Here is a 17,288-nt window from a genome sequence, read left to right as displayed (position 1 = left end):
CTGATTAATAAATGCAAGATAAGCTGAAAACATTTACAGAAAGAAGGTTTCATACCCACAATCCAGCATAATTGTTGTCAAATGTCATTTTGGAAATTTGAAGTTTGGTAAATTACATTGGCAAAAGCTAAGGATCAAAAAATGTTATCAAAACGGAAATGTTGCAAGAACGCAGTAAAGAGCATATCAGAAATCTCGTTGCCTCTGGAAAAAGAAGACAAAATTGGATTGACTATTCTGTCTGGAAATTTCAGACACCTGACTTTTAGGGGGAATGAATGACTGTGTGTATCCGAAGTGGAATATTTCTTTTGTTGACAAAGAGTACATAAACACCTCCGAAATCATCTTCGTTTTTTTTTTTTTTTTTCAGGCTAAGCCACAAGTTTAAGATTGATATGAACTAAGCATAACAAAGTACAAAATTTGGTAAAATATCGTAGGAAATACATTAAAGAAAATGACTGTGAGAACAGAAACTGGTAGGCTGCTTAAAACCAAACTGAATTGCCAAGTTAGGATTTAGAAGATGTAAGCTGCCTCACATTGAACTTGGCCAATTCCTTGTACTTCTCAACCAACCCAATCAAGCAAACAGTCTGCAAAAGGCACAAAAGCGAATTATACCGTGAGCATAAATCATAATCACTTTTGGACATGAGATGTTGAAAATAACTCAAATTCAGTGCAACTTTTAGTACAAAGTAATCACTTAGTCTTGTAGATGCAGATCAGCAACTCATGATCTGAATAACTAGTTTCCTTTATAAAGGAACTCTGAAGCCGTGCATGTGCATGTCTTACCTTGACAATTTGGACAACAATATGTATATCAGGATGGCTAAGATCAACTTTATGTGGTGAAGGAACAGATTTTGCGACTGCATCGATGATTTTTGCTCTTTCAATACCAGTATTTGCACGGGCTTCATACAATACAGCGAACTGCAAAAGAAGATTTATAATGCCTTTTTGCTCAGCCAAAGAACAGGGAAAAAAAGAAGACAGAGTACCAAAAGTCAGGCCAAATATAGCAGTTATTGGTTGGATAAATTGCAAAGAATCAAGTAAAATCAAACTCAATCGCCCCTCTCCACCTTTAAGTACCTAAGTAGGATACTTGAATAATTAACACACCAAAACTTTAAAGCAATGCAGGTGATAGTAGAGGAACCCAAATTCTTCTCCAAGTAATAGACTGAATAACATCTAAAGGCCAAACCCGAGGTCATAAACTAGAGATATAAAGTAGAAACCAAGTACAATTGGAAATACATCTATGAGCTACAAGAATATTTTGATAGTTTACTTAATGGGGTACAGGCGCTCAGGTTTTGAGCATAGATTATAAAGCAAGGGTGTCATTAAAAAGGAGACAAAAATCGAAGCTACCTTGTGGGGATTCTGAGCTTCCACTGGAAAGTATTTTGCAATAAAAGGTTTAATTGCCCTTACAATTTCCTCTTCTGATGCATAGCAGCTTAATTCAATAGGCAGCACCCTTAACATGAATCTGATGCAAGCCAATGCAATTTGAACCAGATAAGATACTTAATACTAGTTTACATTACAGCACAGCAAGCCAATTAGCAGAAACAGTTAATGAACATGCGGAGAAAGTAACCTAGACATGTGTTTCCGGGTTGAAGCAAGGGAAGTCATCATATACTGCACGATATCCTTCGGATTCGGATCATCATCTCTCTTGCGCATTTGGACAAATACAACACCATTACAGCCTGAGTCAAGGTTGCTGAATCGTCTCTGTTTGATAAAACAAAAAGAACCGAAGAAAATGTTGCTGCAAAATCAGGATAGATCCCCAACTATTAAAAAAAAAAGAATGAAATCTCAGGACCCAGGTTTTTTAGTCCTAGACAATTGTAGCAAATTAGCATACTGATATACAATTGGGGGAAGTGTTTCATTCTTGAAACCAATGTCTCTTCACAAGGCCTGCCAAGTGTCATGCGATGGCCATGTGAAGGTGACATCTGCTAGTATACTAGCAGCCAAGCTATAGCTATATTGTTCAACAAATGCATAGTCATACAGAAGAAACATTTCTTAAAATCAAAAGACCGGCTATAAACTTTAAAAAAAAAATGCTGCAAGACTTATTAGTAGCAAACATATTCTTATGGGTAAAGAAAATTGATGATTCACTCAGAGATCAAGTTCATACAAGCTTGAGTACAAACAAAAGAAATTGAAAGTGAGGAGGCATCATAATAAACTCTTTAGTACAAGTAGAAGAATTTCAACTACATATTCATTTCAAACATGTTTTCACATTTTCCGGGTAGCTTTCAGCATGTCTCTTATCATATGTCTCAGGACATCAATATGAATTGGGTAACAACATTTCTAAATCTCACTTTTACACCAGCAATGCAGGCCTCAAACACACGAAAAATGCTAACAAATCAAAGTTGTATTTTTATGTTCGTTTTTCACTATTCATTTGTAGCCTGACAATCTTATCTAGCGAAAATCATAATTCGATTGTCAAAGTTCTGCCATTTCATGTAGAATGCACTTAAAAATTCTTAGCAGAATCCAAACAGCTTCTGAAAATCTCAGAATGAGCCGGTTTTTCTGATCAAAAAGAAAGGAGAAGATAAACATCACCTCACACAAATCTAAAACCACTTTACCCCCTTCAATTCTTGGATTATGTCATTTTACACCTACTATTTACCATGTTATGGGTCATGATCAAACTCTAATTTCTTTCTCTTTGTCAATTCATCCTACCCAGAAGAAGACCTGTCCTTCCATCGAAAAGCCAGCCATCTCCAAATGCAGCCCTTCTCCTTCTTCCTTTGGGCACTGCCATTGGTTCCACTGATAATATGGTAGTAGAGATATACACATACATGTGACTGTGTGTGCATGAGGGGATTTTTAAGAGAACAACAGTGGAAGAGGTGACCACTGGGCTAAGGGGGAAGAGTGGTGATGGGAGAGGGCAGGTCATATAAGATAAGCCTACTTATTGAGATGAAGATAATGAGAAAGAATGGATATTATGAACATTCTGCAACCACATTTCATAGATGTATGTAGAGTTTGACATAAAATTTATCCTAAGAGATAGTCTCCAAAAAAATCAAAGGTTAAAATGACATCGACCTAAGGGTTGAAGGAGGAAAATGGGGCAAGTCGTATTAACTCTACCACATTCTAAATGACTTGGGTCAGTTCATGATGTTTAATTAGTTTGGAACTCTTTGAGACTGTCCACAGATAAATAAAGGAGGCCCAGGGCAACAGAGCATGAAGTCATGGAATTATGCCCCCAGTTGACACATGTGCTTTTACAGAAAGATAAATCTAAAGAGCTCATGAAGACATAGAGAATCCAGTTGGGTGAGTAGAGAATTAAGTGATGTCCATCATTCTTTTGGTATAAGAAAGAAAGCCAATTTAAAAACAGAATGCATCAACAAAGGCATTCTTCCCAAGCAAAGAGTAAAAGATCATAATTTGCAGCTTCACAAATGATTTCTACTTACCTTACTTTTGTCTCCCAACTCAGCTAGCTCAGCTTCGATCAATTTATCAACTGATTTCTCCTCCATCTTAGAAGATGCCAAATTTGGGGACTTTGATGAACTTATTTCAACACACTGCTTTTTAATTGGCTGCTCTCCAGCATCACCTTCTTGAAATTTATGCTTCTTTGTCACTTCCTCCTTACCATCTTTATGTTCTTGTATTTCCTCTTGAACAGACGAGTCGTCCTCATTCTGAGACCCTAGCTTTTCATCAACTAGAGTTTCACAATTAGCATCGGTTATATTATCCGTACGTAAATCTTTCTCCTCTGTGCTCCTATGAATGTTATTGCCAATCCCGTCATCATCTCCATCTTCATCCTCACTACTATCAGAGTATACAAATTTAGTTTTCTTATTCATGAATTGCTTTGGTATTGCTTCTTGTTGTTTATTTGAACCTGCCCCATGCACATACTCTTCAAAGAACTGCAGCAAGCATGATTATGATAATACAATTAGCTCAGAGTGACATGATAAATAAGTAATCTTATGGCGAAAAATAATAACAAAAATAGACTTACTAAACAAAAAAAAATTAATAAGGAATAAAAAAGCAAACAATGATTTTAGATTTCAAATGTTAAAACTAGATAAATTGCACTAACCATGAAATGCATTTGAACAGACAGTTGAAGCATTAAGTTTGAGATGATTTTTGTGTTGAATGTCTCAAAACCATGCATAGCAAACATTAAAAGGGAAAATGGGTATGCCTGGCCAAACTAGACAAGCAATACCATGACAAGATTGAAATGTTTTAATAGTGGAAAATATCTCAAAGCCAAAAGTAGCATAGCAGGACTGGGAAACAGCAGGCAGTACAGTGCAATGCATAAAAGAAGGCAGAGAGTCTCCAATAAACCTTCCCCACGAACCACCCCCAACACCAAAAACAAAACAAAAAAACTCCAAACCTCTTAGAGAAAAAAAGAAAAAGAAAAGTTTGGTTAATAATTGATCAACCAATTAAATGAAAATAAAAATTCTAATTAAGAAGGATGGGTAAATCAGAATCCTATCTCTTTGACCCATTCTAATTCTTTTCAAATTTTTAAGGAAACAAGCAGAAAGATTTATTGGTACATTTCCAGCTCAATTTACGAAGTCTAAATTATCTAACTGACCAGAAAAGATTGAACTTAAAAAAGGCCATCACATGAAGCTCTTCACCCTCTCCCTTGACACGTTAGGTGCAGTCATTACCTCATAGACACATCTGAAGCTATTACCACCATATACTAAATAATACAGCATTCCATTACCTCATAGACACATTCAAAGCTATTACCACCATATATTAGATGAACAATGAATCATAAATACAAGTCAGTCCAGGATTTTCATATTTTTATAATTTGAGAGGATGAAAAGAGAATTAAGCTCAATTTTTCACAACCTTTTCTTAATATTACAATCCATTTTGCTGCTTTCGTTACATGCATGAAGCAGTTCTGAATTCTACAAAGAATAGCATGTCAGAAATTTTTTATAGCATGGTGACTCTTCTTTCCTGTCTGTTTTCCCTTCCCTCCAAACAAAGTATTGAAGATTACATTCCAAAATAAGGCAGCAGTTAGAGATAAAGCTACTAACTTTTCAGATTTTTAAGAGTTAACCCTACCCACTGTAGGCCATTAGTCAATAGGTACTTTTTGTAAAGGTTTACAGAGGAAAATGTACTAAATTTTATTCATACATGACTAGAGCTTTCTGTAATCCCTATATAATTAATATTAGTTGCATAACTGTTTCCTTTTTCTGGAAGCAAACATGCATGTATATAGGGTTATGTTTTTAGCTTATATACTGCTCTCCACTTATTTTTCATACATTCCTAATAACATTTATAAGTATCAAAAGAAGACAAGTATTAAAGACCATGTTCTGCCTGTCCTCCCTAGTGAAACAACTGAAAGGACTCTTAAAAAAAAATCAAGGTTTCTTAAAATCAACAAACACCAAAAAATCTTACAAATACAACAATCATAATTAAGGCCCATTGTTTAGTAAGTGGCTAGAGGCATAAGCACTCAAAGATCCCAACAATATTTATTAAATGCATCTATTTTCTCATTGGATTTTGTTGAGAAGTGCATCTGCAGTCATGCGTGCCTTACTGTATTAGATGGAATTATCATTCGAGGACAACCAAATGGGAGTACACTAAATGTAACCATCAAATCTCACATCCAATGAAGCTGACACTAATCAAATAGCATATGGTAGATAATTGTTCCTCATGGAAAAGATGCTTTTTAAAGGTCACAGAATCCCTGAAAATATAATTATTCACTTTTTGTCAAGAAATCCAGTTCAAAAAACAGCATTTTTAAAGTGCCGATTGAGGTCAGTTGTGAAAACTACTTCTCAAAACCAAACATTACCCATAAAAGGCCACCAAATATTTTCAGAAGCACCTTTGAAAAGTACAAGTACTTCCTGGTAAATGGACCACAATCTGTTGAATAGGCTCCAAGAAGAGATATAATAAGACTAAAACAATCACAGAAATTTGGATGAACTAGTCATGACATATATCAGATTGGACCTTACAAAAATAAACAGAATTCCCCTTGCAGGTCTACTACTTAAAAGAAAATTGCCAAAAGTGTTTAAGTTGGTTAGATCGAGCAAAAAAGGTTAAACCATAAAGAATCATAACCAAAGTAGATAAATCGTCAAAACTCAGTCCAAAATAAGTAGCAGATAATGAAACAAACTATGGTGTTTTAGTCAAGGAATACAATATAAAACTCATGAAATCAACTAATAGGTAAAAAATTTCTCAGGCCTGAGATTTGTACAGTCGTCATTACAAAAGTCAAGAAGGTTAAAATAATAGTTGTAGAGGTCTTAAAGCATCTTCGTTGGTATGGAAATAAAATACAAAATGAGACAAGATACTATTGCCAAAGTTAGAGGACACAAGCAACATTAGGAATTTCACTGTGGAATACACATAAAAGAGGTGCAAAATATAGGATAAGACGTCTAAAATTTTCAGCATCTTATCTGTAGTCTCTATAGTTGAAGAAAAGCAATTCCCCAAATGATATCATACGTCAATTATCTTGAAGTTACACCTTCAGTAACTTCAGAAAGTAATCAGTTTTGCACAGTTTGGCCTATCCACTGCATTGCATGTAATCCTAGTACAGAACTTGAAAATCACAGAAAAAAAACCATTGATATCCAGCACCACACTGAAAATTATTCATTTTCTCTGAAGTTTGAAATTGCATAACTCATGGATCAGCTAAAAGAAAAACCAAAGAGTTGTCCGCATAGGCATTTAAAAATGAATTTAATTACAAGAACACCTTCAAACTTTTTATGTCAAAAAGCCTGCCTGAAGACTGCAGAAATATGAATTCTTTTTTAATCATTTTTCAAAATAAAAACCTGGGTTCTGAAGCTTTAGTCACAATTTGGAACTTTAATCCAAGTAAACGGTGAAAAAAACGCATATAGACAGAAAAAATAATACAACAAACCACATTTCACAACACAGTTTATGGCTTGTACAATTTTAAGGCTACAGCATTTGCACAGAATACATATATGAGAGGCAAAAAGTAATACAATACAGAAAAAAAACCCAATAAATGAAAGCAAAAACCCAGAAAGACAGCTAACAAAAATTTGAAAAAAAAAAAAGGTGTAACTTTATGCACCCAAATTGAAATAAGGTACCGTTTTTTTTTGGCAAATTTAAAATAAAATAAAATAAAAAAGGAATTAAAGCAGACATACGGAATCAATAACATTAATGGCTTCATGAGAGGCTTGGCGTTCCCTTCCGCCATCACATGTTATAAAGAACCCTTGTACCCCTGGATGTAATGGGTATGCTCCCTTTTTCACTGGTTTCTAGTATACACACCAAAGAAAAAAGAAAACCGGATAAATTACAAGAGAAAAACAAAGATTAGTGAAGTAAATGCTCTAAATTGAGAAGAGTAAGTGGACATACATTGTGGGGAAGATAGCGTTGCTTCCTTTTCTTGGTGGACGTGTTCTCAGTTGCCATTGCAGAAGAAGAAGAGGGAACAGTTGAGACTTGAGAGCAAAATAGAGGGAGAACATACGAAGGGAGAGGGAGAAGGGTGGGGAGTTTCAACTTTTGATGCTTTAATACGGTGTCGTATTGCATAAACGGACCACAAACCTTTTTTTTTGGGTAATAATAAAAAGGCCAAAAAAAAGGTTTAGCTATATTCGATTCACCACTAATGTACTTAGAAGTTAGAACTAGTGCCAATAGGCCCAATACCCGTACTCTGCATGGCGGTGACATTTTATTATTATTGGAAGAAATAAAAAGACAAGGTGAATAAAAAAAAAGTTAAAAAATTCCACCAACATATTTAAAATGTAAAAATTGCCTAGTAATAATTCGAAGTATAATAAAATATGTATATCATTTAGGAACTGTTATTTTTTCAAAAAATGGATCATGAAAGAGTAATAGAAATTTATATTAGAAAATGAATGATATATGATATATCATGAAAATGTATGCTTTATTAGATTTCAAAATGAAATACTTACAAACATTGTGCATTCGATTCGATAATTTTGTATGAAGGTGCAAACATTGTGTTACCCCAACCAATCTTTAGTACGAAAAGCCAATATTGGTGGTTTTATTTACTCTATTCAATTTTGTGGAGTTTGCACTACAAATGAGAATACATGATCTTTGCATGAATTGATTCGTTGGTTAAACAGTCTATTCCCATTTTCCTGAGAATTAAGAGTATACGGAATTTGAAATTAATGTATCCTTTACATATTTATAAATGGTACTATAAAAAATAAATATATATCAAGAAATTCTACCTTCCTTTGCAATTCTCTAAAATAAGAAACATTAATGAAATACGAATCGTACATTTGAAAATTTTAGTATAGTTCAAAAACACTATTGCTTTTTTTCCCCCTCGGTGTATTTGATTTGTGTGGATGACAAATGAGAATAAAATGGGTTAGTGATCATCAGTTGTTGTGAATTATTATGAAAAATTGTAATTCAAATGGCTCCTCAATTTTTGATATGTGAATAATTAAAAAAATTGTAATTCAAATGCGCTCCTCAATTTTTGATATGTGATTTTCATACTGTTGATTTCATTATCAGTTACTTGGTACTATTAGTTATCCATTAGTTAAGCGATAAAGATTACTAAAATAAAAAAAAATGCAAATTTGTGGTAAAGATATAATGAACTTGCAATCTTTGTAATTTGGGAACATGATTTGTATCAGATGTGGTTTGTAATTTGCAAACGTGATTTGTAGGGGTGGTTACCATTAGTTAAGGGATAGAGATTACACAATTTAAAAAATATATATATATATAATTGTAATAAAGATAAAGTGAACTTGCAATCTTCCTAATTTGGAAATGTGATTTGTATCAGACGTGGTTTGCAATTGCAAACGTGATTTGTAGGGGTGGTTATCATTAGTTAAGGGATAAAGATTACTAAATTAAAAAAAATGCAAAATTGCAGTAGGATTCGAATTTTTGATGTTTTTGAAATCTCCTTATCAAAAACTTGCCCTCTAATACATATATAGATATAGATTACCCATATGATACTAACATCGAAGTTAAACTAGAATACACGACTTTTTGTGAAAAAAAAATGTTCATTTCTTACAATTGAATCAATATTTTTAGTGAAAAAGTATTCATTTGTTACCGATTGAACTAATTGGTGTTTGTGGTCCTTAAATTCAAGGTACATCAAAACCCTATCAAGGGAAGGCAACAATAGTTGATCATTAGGTATCAAAATTTAGTATTTGATTAAGTAAGTTTGAGTTTGAAAGCAATTAGTAGCAATAAAAGTGAAATGTAATGTACCTATCCTAGTCTTTAGACAAGTAGGTTTAACTCAAGCTCATAATTGAGCCAATTGATATCCTTACGGGGCCCGACTAATCCCCCTGTGCTCCGGAAGAGGAGGCCCCACTCCACACCGAAGACGTAAGCCATGAGACTCGAACCCTAGTTGCCAGGTAAGTGGCCATATCCTAAAGAGGGAGAGCGCACCGTCCGAGCTACCCCGTCTCCCTACTTAAAAGTGTCAATTTCATTACTCTTATCTTATTAGTCCGAATAGGAGGCGTCCCGTCTCCCTACCATCCCAAGACCCCTCGTAACAGAATAAGATTTCAAAAAAAAAAAACTTAGGTTCCTAGTATTAACATGCCGAATGATCTTTGTCGCAGGCTCAGAATGCAGCTTTGTTAAGACAAGTGAGGTTTAGCGATGACCATATGTATATTTTTCAGCAACTTGAACTTTAGTAGAGAGTTATGGGACCGTTTGCAACCCAGAGTACCAAATCAATAACAGAAAGGATCAGCCAAAGAAGAATACTTGACAGGAATGGGAAGAGTTGCATTATTAGCATACCGTAATTATCCTTTGTAAAAACATGTGACTTTGTATTTCATGAGCAGTAAAGCTTGAACTAATGGAATCGAATTTTAGCAAGACAAATGCACAATAAATTAAAAAAGAAAATATACAGAAGTTCAATTGTAATTGCTTTTCTTTAACGTTTTGAAGAACAAATGATCTTGGTTTCACAATTCCCTCTGATCAAGCGTAGATCTCACTTTTAGTCACAAAGATAGCTCCTCCAGTAGTAAAAGTAGAGCTATAGAAGTCTAAGCGAAACAAATTTTGTGAAGACTGGAGATTGCACCTCAACTTGGTTCAGAACACTGACACAAGTGAAAAATATCCAGCCATTGGCACTTTTAAGCAAACTGTTCCATACATTAGAAGAAAAAACAGAGTCATCCACCAGAAAACAAGAAGGAAACCAAATTAGATTACACTCATCTGATCACATTCTTCATAAATAGAAACCGAAGACCCCAGCATCCCTTTTAATGGTGCCTACTCCTTCCGATATACAGCTAAGTGCGAATACTACTGCTATATTTTCTCATGGCACAAAGAACAATTTAAGCTATCAGTTCGCGTCAACAATTTGAAGAACTTAAAATATTAGCAGTATCTTCAAAACAATCACAGACGTGGGTGAAGCAAAGCATAACTCCTCCTGCACATTATGATCAACCAAAGTCCTTCCATCTTTAAAGCTGTTTACCTGCATATACAACGCACTTGTGACTATCCCGAGAACACTACAATTGGGAGAGAGGAGACCAAAGGCAATCTATCAGAAATCTGACTTTAAAATTCTAAACCAAGAATAGTGTCTAACATTAACATAATATTGCTATGGCGTTGTATCTTAAAATGATCCAAACAGATCATTCCATATGTGACAGAATATAAGAAAAAGGCCTTTGGAACCTTTGATTCTGCTGAGTGCTAGGGAAAGAGGTCCTTAGGCCTTAGCTGAGATTCAATGTCCAGAAAAGGGAAAGCAAACATTTAAGCTTCAAACAACTGAGTAACTAAAAAGAAAATCAAAAGAGAAGAATGGGAATTATAAAAGAAAAAGCATTAACAATTCTGCTATAGCTTAAATATCCCATCTTATTAGCAGCAACAGTAGTTCTGCTGAAACTCAAGAATGGGTATTATATAAGAAATGATATTCTATGTCCTTTTATGTTTAGTTTATATTTTCACAAAAAAAGAATCCAAAAATGCTAACGCTTGCTTGACATCTAATAGACTCAAAGTAAGATCTTAACAATTTACCCAAATGAACTGTTCAGACTCTTTTGATGTGAGAAAACAGAAAAATCTTCATAGTTATACTGCAATTACAGGAAGGGAGCTCTGTGAGAGAGAGAGAGAGAGAGAGAGAGAGAGAGAGGGAGAGGAGGGAGGGAGGGAGGGAGGGAGGGAGGGAGGGAGATCTGAGATGTTTTCTTTTTCTTTTCTTAAAAAACTCCTAATCCAAGAAATGAAGCAAATCAAACAATAATGTGAAGACTTAAAGGGATTGCAATATGGAGTCACGTCTAAGGTCCTTTGGAGTGTCGATGCCTAGGGTCATTAAAGGGGTATTGCTCAAAATGGGCAGATGGTCTTTAAAGGTGGGTCCTGGGAAATAAGTCGGTTTAGAGAGTGTTACATGATCATATATGTGAGAGTGGAAGTAGACAGAAAGGTGTGCAGGCTGCCAGCGCGGGAAAGCCATGAAGAATTCGAAGTTGTTGGGAAGCAAGGGAGAAGAAGCTGTCTGTCCTTCTAAAAGAGAAGAAGCATGTAACAATGTGATGAAAACTGCATAAAAACTAGTATTAACTACTAACAAATTCTTCAGTGCTAAATCTGTGGTCAGACAACATAGTTTCCTCTTGTTAGCATCAGATATAAGCTCGCAATCTTTGTATTCTTACCTTAATGTAAACAGAGAGCTGCAGCAGCTTAACCAACGATTGTCCGCTTCCTCCCCCTTTGTCGTACTGAAACAAGTTACAAATCAGCAAAAGGACATCAAGCAAAATTAGAATAAAAACCTGCTACAGTATTTTCTTCAAAAAAAGGGAAGAAAAATATAGGATCAATTATCAAAGTGGAGCTCTGCACCTTGGGCTAGCTTATTAAGGGTTGAAGACCACTGCTTTGAGGACTTCTTATATGCAGCAAGAATTCGATCCATCTGTGCAATGTGTACAACGCAAATTGATTAATTTCAACTTTACATGGATTTCACTCTAAGTTCAACAATAGATACCTAAACAATTTCAAAAGAATTATGATAAAAACCAACTTATGCAGTACAACCATATTATGCAGACATGAGTATGAAAATGCTAATATAATTCTAGAGCCATTTACAGGTAAACCACTCATTGTATGGTAAAAGTTTCCTTCAACAAATGTTCTACCTATACAATATCCAGAATAAAGAACACATCGACCCAAACAAGAGGTTGCTAATGAAAACTACTAAATTTTGGAGAGTGCGCGCGTACAAGCACCGTATATTGCAAATAGCTGATATGATAATGGAAATGCTAAACTTTCAGTACAGTAAGTTTGACCATAAGCTGATGCTTCATGCAAAGCCTAGGGAAACAATAAAAAGGTCAACACACAATTGAGCACTATAAATACTCTACAGAAATCAAAGTACTGAAAAGGTTACTCTCTTGAAGCACTCAAACAAGATTTCAACTGTTGTTACTTTATCTATTTTACAAAAATAAGCATATAATAATGACATGCATACCAAACTCCCAAGAAAAAAAGGTCTGCTTTCGCATTTGATAATGAGGCTAAATATCAAATTATCCTAACCAAAATATATTGTTTACTAATAAGACAAGAATATTACTTACTACATTTCCACAAGAAGAATGCATGGAGAGTAATGCTCGTTCAAGTACATATAGATCAACTGCTTTATCTTCTGGAAGAGTTGACGTAAAGCTTAGACCAAAGTCAATTAGTACCTGGCAGAGAAAATAATATTAAAAAAAATTAAAAGAATATTACAACATTTATATACAAAAAGGAAGATGAATAAACATGCTTTGGCAAATATATCATCAAAAGTCTGCAAAAGTGCCAGAAAAACACTAGACAGGATACCACTTACGAGCTGATTGGTGCCACTTTGAACTAACATGTTAGATGTTGTCAAATCACCATGTATGAGGCCACCATCATGCAGTTTTCCAATTGCATCACCAATCTGTTTTGCAATATCATCCATCCTTTCTTCAATAATACCTTGCTCTCCAAAGTCAAGAAATATCTCTTTGACTGAGGGACCTTCAACATATTCAAAAGTTAGGGAATGCAGCATGGGGTCCACAGCATAAAGCACTGGTGTAGAAACCCCAAGTCGTCTTGCTTTTGTCATGCACCTAGCCTCCTGTATCAGTTACTAGAGTTAAGCAAAACAGCCATATGATTCACCAGAGCAGAAGAGAGCAGTTCCATCTAGCTATACTCACCGCATTTAAGCGTTTGAGAGTGAGTTTTGAGTCCAGGGATGGATGCCTATATTTCTTCGAAAAGCGTTCTTTTATAATAGACCTCCTACCCACAAATGTTGATTCAAATACCCTCTGCAGTAGGAAGTGCAACATTAGAAGAATGATAAAGGAAGGAATAAGGTAGAGACATGTAGATCAGGGCTACTACATGACAAGCAGCAGGAGGAACCTCAGGCGGAAGGAGAAGAAGATTGTAAATAAGAGTAACTTTCAGGGTGGGCTAAATGGAGGGAAGGTTGGAAGGAAAAGAGAGGGATTCATCCTGTCTCCGGAAACCTGGGACGAAAGGGGGAGGCAAGGAGTTTTTAGGGTACGGGGGAGGGCAGAAGAAGAAGCAAGCAATGTGAGGTGATTGTTTTATTATTTGCCATCTTTGACCCACCAATAATTACTTCGTAACAGCTATTTTTACATCTTTTACATCTTTTTTTACGGTCTATTTTTGCAAAGCCTGCACTCATTCTATTTTTACATCTTTTACAGTAACCAAAGGGGTTGGTTACTGAAACCACAAGGACCTGACTGTACAGTCTGTAACAGATCTGACTTCATTTCACAGACACCCCAGAAAAGTATCTCACTTTATTCTATACCTAAACTGCACACAAGTAATTGCAGTTTAACTCCCAATTAAAACCAAAAATTAACACAGCAATCCAAATTTGAATATAGCAGGTACACTTGTTTTTATTTAATTTCCGTTGCACAGTACAAGAGTGTTAATGCATAATACCTAAATTTCATTATCCTGTGAACCAAACAAAGTTTCAAATGCATCAGCACCATATATAGACAACAATAGGCACTCAAATACCAATAACTATGTACCCAAGAATAAAACCAATCTGCTCTATCTGATGACAGAAAAGAGAAGTCATTAAGTAGATGAAGACTTGAGCCAACAAGACCAAGCAAAAGATATATGATCTTTGCTAATGTAGTTGTGGCAGTGAAGACAAGATGCAAGACAACTGATACAGAAACTTCAAAATAAACTACTTACCATCAGGTTCATGGAATGACTAAACTATAAGCTCTTTTTTTTTTTTCCTTTTTTTGTCGTTAGATGAAAGAAGACAAGTAGGTTATCGAGGAGGAATACAATGTTCAGGATGCCAATCTTGGTGGTCGCTTATTTTTTTATCAAATAGAATAAAAAGTGGAAAAATATTTTTTTTTTTACTTACAGCCTCTGCACCTTGCTTGATCAAAACCAAAGAGCTTTGTTTTGCATCCGCATCAGTCTCCATTAGGATGGATGCCACTAGATAAAAGGTTTATCTTATATCTGCAGTGAAAATGAGGGAGTTACAACATAAGTGAAAAGTTTTAAATTAGAAAAAGCAGCAACAACTATTGAAAACTGCAACTGATATTTACTTACAAAAAACATAATAGAAAACTGATTGTGTTAAAGAGTGAACCCATTTCAACCAGTAAAAAAGTAAAATTATTTCCTGAAGGTAATAAAAAGATAAATGTCCACTAATGAATATCAAAAGAATTGCAATAGAATTTCCATTAGCTCTAAAAGATCTATCCAGCCAAGTTTAGATATTTATAGGGGGCTGGGACTCTAGGATATAGCTTAAATACGACCTCATTATGATCACTAGAAATATCAATAATATTGACAATATGTAAATGCCATCAATCTGGGCAACTAATACATAAGTAAACAACCACTATCATCACAAGATAACCAATAATGCAGGTACAAAAACTCCATCTTCATAGGACAACTTGCATACATACTTAAGTTTTAGGTTGTAGCCAAGGTTTTAGCTGAAAGTCACAGATTGTAGGCTCATGTTTATACTGTATCAGCATCCTCTTTGTTTCGGGCTAGCCTTCTTCATCTGCAACTCACATTACCATACAAGTTTTGAGCTTTTGTCTTCGCTCACTTATTAATTACTGGAAGACAACATAGAATATCCCCAATTTCATTGCAAAATACAGAGGAACAAAAAAAGAAAAGAAAAAAACTGAAAGCTTCTGAATTACCATAAGCAAATTACAATTCCCAAGAAATATAAAGCAAAATCTTCCAAATGTGCTCATATTATAAGTTACCGAATCTTTTTTATCTTTAAGTCACTGAGATATCCAAACTGCTTGCTGGTAGACAGGTTCAATGCAACTTTTACTGTGATAAACTTGGCGACTCAAATAGGGATATCTCTAGATGTTAACTATAACGGCAAAAGGATAGAGCAATTTCCCATATCCAGTCAGGGACAACTTCACCTGACTTCTCTTCTATTCATTACAATCACATAAAAAATTCATTCAACTGCAATATCCCATTTTAAGTTATTTTTCATGAGGACCCTCAACTAAATAAGCATATACTAAGCTGTTTTTGATGTTTGGCTTCTATTCTCTTGAAGACAGGGTCATGAATCTTTTACTTTATCAGCTTCTGGACATAAAATTGCCAACTAAAATCACACAAATTAAAAAGGAAAAAGAATTATTTTCTCCTTTCTGACATCTTAGGTGAATTTTTACACTATCTTTACCAGGTACCTTAATTTGTTTTCATCATCAGCAGTTAAATTCAATACCTTTTGAACTCGTTCAACTCTGACATGGCCTTAAAAAGGGAACAACGCAGGAGGAGTTAAGCTTCATTTCTTCCATTTTCTATCTTTCCTATTTTCAAGTTGAAAATTCGACAAAAAATGAACAGAACCCAAAAAAAAAAAATCCTAGCTTTAACCCAAAAAACCACAACTTCAACCAATTACAAGTAACATTCACAAATTTCATCAGAAACTTAGTACCTCAGAAGAAATTTGGACCTTTTTTTGGCTCGGTAGACTTCCCGGGATAGAGGAGGAGGAGGCGGCGGCGGTGGCGGTTATATCTACTCCTAGTGTGAGGGAACGGGAAGCCTGAGAAATAAGAGAAAAAATGGGACAGGTTTTTGAACGGGCAAAAAGTAAATAAAGAAAGAAATAAATAAATAACTTATGTAGGCCTGGTGTATGTTCCCACTCCAAGACCAAGCCGTGTAGAACTTGCCACGTCAGACTGAAAATCTCCCACGCAATGCCCTCAAAATTTTCAACTAAGCAACTCAGAATTCAGCCGAGGATCGAGGATTGTTCTTTGCGTTGAATTCAACCCCCAATACTCTCCAGCCATTGAATCTCTAGCTACCACTTTAATTGAACCCTCAATTAGTTTTTTTCTTTTAACCAAAATATTCCATGCAAGTTTTTTATTTTTTTTTAGGTTTTCTATCTCACTCTTTAAATAAAAAATATAGTATTAATATCAAATGTTTGAGATATAACATGTTGGCGATCATAATCTGTACTTAAAAGGCATTAATTGGTTGTGAGTACAATAATTAGTTTTTACTCTTTAACTACATGATTATTGTGCATGCATGCGACCAATTAGTGGCTTTGAATTAGGGGTGAGCAAATTCGGTTCATACCGAATTCAAATTCAATTCGGTAATTTAAAATCGGGTATTTGGTAATTTGGTACAAATTTAGTACATATCGAACTCACCGAATTCTAATATGGTATGAAATAGGTAATTAGATTATGAATTTAGTAATAACCGATTTCGCATTCAAATTCGGTAATTGAAATTGGGTACCGCATTACAGCATTCAAATACCAAATTGGTATATAAAATTATATAATATATAGATAAATGCTATTTAGTATTATTATATACTACTAATATATTATTATATTATATAGGTAAATGCTATTAATAATAATTATTATATGGTATTATCATCATATCAT

At 34.7% G+C, this 17,288-nt stretch overlaps 2 protein-coding genes across 5 annotated transcripts; both read right to left on the bottom strand.

Annotated features, from left to right (window-relative positions):
- Positions 1-184: 184 nt before the first annotated feature.
- Positions 185-7,648, bottom strand: LOC113777385 (THUMP domain-containing protein 1 homolog). Its single transcript, XM_027322425.1, has 7 exons — positions 7,537-7,648; positions 7,317-7,433; positions 3,519-3,989; positions 1,625-1,764; positions 1,393-1,513; positions 805-945; positions 185-599 (listed from the first exon to the last, which is right to left on the bottom strand). The coding sequence occupies exons 1-7, from the start codon at positions 7,591-7,593 to the stop codon at positions 516-518; spliced, it is 1,131 nt and encodes a 376-aa protein (XP_027178226.1). The 5' UTR covers positions 7,594-7,648; the 3' UTR covers positions 185-515.
- A 2,663-nt stretch (positions 7,649-10,311) lies between these two features.
- On the bottom strand, positions 10,312-16,427 carry LOC113764639 (EKC/KEOPS complex subunit TP53RK). Of its 4 annotated transcripts, none has more exons than XM_027308623.1 (9): positions 16,304-16,427; positions 16,047-16,113; positions 14,702-14,802; positions 13,473-13,586; positions 13,112-13,390; positions 12,852-12,965; positions 12,097-12,169; positions 11,907-11,972; positions 10,312-10,696 (listed from the first exon to the last, which is right to left on the bottom strand). In XM_027308623.1, the coding sequence occupies exons 3-8, from the start codon at positions 14,762-14,764 to the stop codon at positions 11,935-11,937; spliced, it is 681 nt and encodes a 226-aa protein (XP_027164424.1). In that variant the 5' UTR covers positions 14,765-14,802; positions 16,047-16,113; positions 16,304-16,427; the 3' UTR covers positions 10,312-10,696; positions 11,907-11,934. The 4 variants fall into 4 exon arrangements, with proteins under 4 accessions (XP_027164424.1, XP_027164419.1, XP_027164411.1 ...); XM_027308618.1 differs by lacking the exon at positions 16,047-16,113 and adding an exon at positions 15,270-15,373; XM_027308610.1 differs by lacking the exon at positions 16,047-16,113.
- Positions 16,428-17,288: the final 861 nt, after the last annotated feature.

This window comes from Coffea eugenioides, chromosome 1, assembly GCF_003713205.1.
Source record: "Coffea eugenioides isolate CCC68of chromosome 1, Ceug_1.0, whole genome shotgun sequence".
NCBI lineage: Eukaryota > Viridiplantae > Streptophyta > Magnoliopsida > Gentianales > Rubiaceae > Coffea > Coffea eugenioides.
This window is presented reverse-complemented; position numbering and strand designations above follow the sequence as displayed.

Excerpts from the sequence above, each read along its gene's own strand:
- LOC113777385 (XM_027322425.1), bottom strand. The coding sequence starts at position 7,593 with ATGGCAACTGAGAACACGTCCACCAAGAAAAGGAAGCAACGCTATCTT. Across the intron at positions 7,434-7,536 it reads AACGCTATCTTCCCCACAAT|AAACCAGTGAAAAAGGGAGC; the intron begins GTATGTCCACTT and ends TGTGTATACTAG. Across the intron at positions 1,765-3,518 it reads AGTTGGGAGACAAAAGTAAG|AGACGATTCAGCAACCTTGA; the intron begins GTAAGTAGAAAT and ends TTTATCAAACAG.
- LOC113764639 (XM_027308623.1), bottom strand. The coding sequence starts at position 14,764 with ATGGAGACTGATGCGGATGCAAAACAAAGCTCTTTGGTTTTGATCAAG. Across the intron at positions 13,587-14,701 it reads TCAAGCAAGGTGCAGAGGCT|AGGGTATTTGAATCAACATT; the intron begins GTAAGTAAAAAA and ends TTCCTACTGCAG. Across the intron at positions 13,391-13,472 it reads CTCTCAAACGCTTAAATGCG|GAGGCTAGGTGCATGACAAA; the intron begins GTGAGTATAGCT and ends TAACTGATACAG.